The sequence below is a fragment of the Tupaia chinensis genome, unplaced genomic scaffold (assembly GCF_000334495.1).
Source record: "Tupaia chinensis unplaced genomic scaffold, TupChi_1.0 Scaffold000047_1, whole genome shotgun sequence".
NCBI classification, from domain to species: Eukaryota; Metazoa; Chordata; class Mammalia; order Scandentia; family Tupaiidae; genus Tupaia; species Tupaia belangeri.
This window is the reverse complement of record NW_006159505.1, coordinates 8,101,668-8,105,165: the sequence shown is the minus strand read 5'-3', so window position 1 is coordinate 8,105,165 and position 3,498 is coordinate 8,101,668. Positions and strand designations below refer to the sequence as shown.

At 48.6% G+C, this 3,498-nt stretch overlaps 1 protein-coding gene across 2 annotated transcripts in view; it reads right to left on the bottom strand.

Moving 5' to 3' along the window:
• Positions 1-3,498, bottom strand: part of LOC102494001 (actin-85C) — a 58,443-nt gene that overhangs the window by 18,289 nt on the left and 36,656 nt on the right. For both annotated transcript variants that reach the window (XM_027774454.1, XM_027774451.1), the window contains exons 9-10: positions 2,982-3,092; positions 842-926 (exon numbers count right to left, since the gene is read on the bottom strand). In XM_027774454.1, coding sequence (XP_027630255.1) covers positions 842-926; positions 2,982-3,092 — 196 coding nt within the window. The remainder of the gene's footprint in view (positions 1-841; positions 927-2,981; positions 3,093-3,498) is intronic.

Here is a 3,498-nt window from a genome sequence, read left to right as displayed (position 1 = left end):
AAAAGGAAGGAAGGAAGGAAGGAAGGAAGGAAGGAAGGAAGAGATTCGCAGCATAGGTGAATCTCCAAATAATTATCCTGAGTAAGGGGCTATCTCCACAGCTCAGTGGTTATGCACTGCTCAAGGGAAACCAGATCCCACATGGTGACCATGGTTCAAATGCCAGGCCCTAAGAACCTGAAACTCGCTGAACTCATGCATAAATGCCTAAGATCCTATGGGCTGGAAGACTGAAGGAAGGGGATTGTGTCATGAACAGATCCTATGGAAGGTGCTCATCTCTTTCTCTCTCTCTCACTTTCAAATGCATGTCCATAGGCTCTATTATAAATCAAAAAATATGCTGAAGATAAAAGATACACACACAAAAGTACATAATGCCTAATTCCATTTATACAAACTTCTGGAAAATGTAAACTGGTTTATAGGGACAAACTATTGTTTGTCTGGAGATAGACTGGAGGAAGCAGAGTATGTGGGTGATAAGGAATGTTCTAGGGGCCATGGATATGGGCCATGAATATATCTTGGTTGTGACAATGGTTTCATGGGTATATTCATGCATCAAAACATCAACTTGTCTAAATACATGCGATTGTCAGTAAAACTGTTAAGAAAGAAAGGTGAGTCCAGCAAATTCTTAAATTCTGGGAGTGAATTGTTTACCCAGGAAGTATGAAAAGGGAAGGAGTTAGGGAAGGGGCTGAAGACAAGTGTTAGGGATTTTTTTTTCTTTCTTTATCTGTCAGGGAGAGTAGGCTGCCCACTGTGATGAATGTCACCAGCCAAAGGGACAGAAAGCATGAGCTCAAAAGGACAGGGCTTCTGCAGGGCCACTTACCAGAAGTTTGGCCAGAGGCAAATAGAGAAAGGACTCCTTGGTTGACTAAACACAAGGCAGGGATGTTGAAGGTCTCGAACAGGATCTATGGAGAAACATCTGTGATCACTGGTAGGCAGGAGAGGGGTGGGCTTCCCTAATTACTCAGGTGCAACCTGAATCTTCACTGCAGAAGTCACGTGGCTCCCCCAGAGTGATCTAGACCACAGGGACAGAAAGCATGTCACTCTTCACCCCACTCTGCCTGACTAGATCAGGGACAGCGTCAGTTTTTTAGTCTGTAAATGGGCTCATACCCTTCCAGGTACCTTCTAGGCATGTGTAGGAACTGGTTATATTAGGGCATATAGCAAAGTCTTACAAACTGCTGTTTTGTCATGATCAGGACAAGCCTGCCTTCCCCAAAGCCACCAGGAAGCCACTGTTATTCTCACTGGATGCATTATCCTCTCTGCCCTTGTATGCAGGCTTGACAGAAATCCTGGCATTTTGACTTGGCATGACTGCCTGTTTCATAATAATGAAACAACTGCAGTCAGCAGCTACTGTGTGTTAACTACATGCTAGACACTTTGCATACATATGGTTTGTTCAAGGGTATTAACTGGGAGCCAATTGCATACCAGAGGTACGAGTGAGCAGGTCAGATACAACCTGGTTGCTCTGCCCATGGGAAGCCCTCCAAAGAACATGATAGCCACTTCCATTGTCCACATGAGAGTCCAGTGGACCAGAATGTGAGTGAGCAGTGGCAGAGGTGGATGTGAACACAGGTTGATGGACTCTAGGGCATGGCAAAATCCTGCCTTTGTGAAGTTGACTGAGTGAGCAAGTGATTCGCCTACAAGCTGGTGACACTGCTTGATGAGACTGGAATTAAAACATGAGTTTATTTTAGTACAAATAAATTAGAAATCATGCATAGTTTTTCCATTATATGTATTTTCCATGAACTTTTTGATGGCCCCGTGTACACACTCACACACACCCTATTGGTCCATTTCTCTGGGGAGCCCTGACTGACACAGCTGGGGAGCAGCATGTTCCCTTGGGGTGAGGGACTGTTTTGCCCTCCCTTTTCCTTCTTTTTCACCAGCTCACCAAGGTCTCTGGGGGCACTTGACATTCCCACAGTGGGTGCCCGCTGTATCACAGTCCCCAGAGTTCAATGAAGTAGCAGCTCGCACCTGCATGGTGTGGATGGCGCTATTTCTGGCTGCAGCGTGTGCCTCCACTGTGTGCAGGTGGAGCCTCAGCCCCCAGGCCCACCCTTTGGGTTGCCACTCACTGCAGAGAACCTGCTGGGCCCCAGGGACACTGGGCCAGGTGGTTGAGTCCTGCTGCTGGCTTAATGAGCTCACTGACGTACTCATTAGGAGAAACCTGATGTGATGGGAACAGGCGCGGCCAGCGGCAGCCCTGACAGCCCTCCCACACAGCTGGCCCTCGCTCCACCCCATGAAGGCCTCTGCGGTGTGCACTTGGGCACCCTTTTTTTTTTGCCAGTCTGGGCCATTGCCAGGCTCCACATTCCATTTCGGTCCAGGGCCATCCAGTCAGCATATGTCACCAACTCCTTCCTGAGGGACAGGCCCAGGGTGAAGCTCAGAGAGGACTAGGAGCCTTTAAATAAAAATGAGACCCCCCCCCAAGTAGGCCATACGAGGGGATCTCAGAATATTTGCAGAAAAAAACGTTTTTGAAATCCATACAGTCTTTTCATGGGTATCATCCATGAACTTTTTGAAGGCCCCCCTCGCCCCCACACACACACCAGAATAGTGGCTGAGAACGAAGCTACAGAATCAAACACCTGGTCTAGGCAAGTCTGCCAAATTACTTAGGCTCCCTGCCGCTCCAATTTATTTATCTGCACAAAGGGGATAAGCACCCTTCCTGCCCCACCCCACAGAGTGGCTATGAAGTCTAAATGAAATAACTCACATTAAATGCCTAGCCGGTGCCTGACCACTTGGCAAGCTGCCTAATGGTAGCCATCACTCCTGAGGACATCTCTCGCCCTGAGTCTTTATCTTGCTGAGCAGAGAGGTAAGGGCCTGAGGCTACTCCAGGGGCTCAGGAGGAGGCTCAGTGCTGAGCTCCTGGGCTGCGCTGGCACAGCCTACACCCACCCTCTTACCTGCGTGGTTCTCTCTTTGCTGGATGTTGTATGCAAAGGTGGCTCTGTCACCATCACAGGATGCTGCTCCGGGGCGATGTGGAGGATCTGGTAGAAGGAGTGATGCCAGATCTGGGGAGAAGAAAGGGGCAGAGGGAGCTGCTTCCTGGATCAGCAGTCCATGATCTACAAATGCAGTTGAACCTGCCTACACCACCAGGCAGTTATTTTATTTTTGATGTTATGTTATTACTAATTTGACAAAGCATATTTTAAATAGCATTTGTGACCAATTCCCAGCTAGGGCATCTTGACCTGATGAAGATGCCAGAAATCAGAGCATAACTTTAGACGAGATGCGAAACCTTGTTTTATACCATGCCTGGAGTCAGGAAGCAGGGCAGAGATGGAGAAGATGCGGGCCCTGTCTGGATGAGCTCGTGGTCTGAGGTGGCAGATACAAGCCTCACACGGGTATGCCTGTGACATCGGCATGGCTGGGTGACGCACAGTAAGACACACCAGTTTGCAGCTCGGC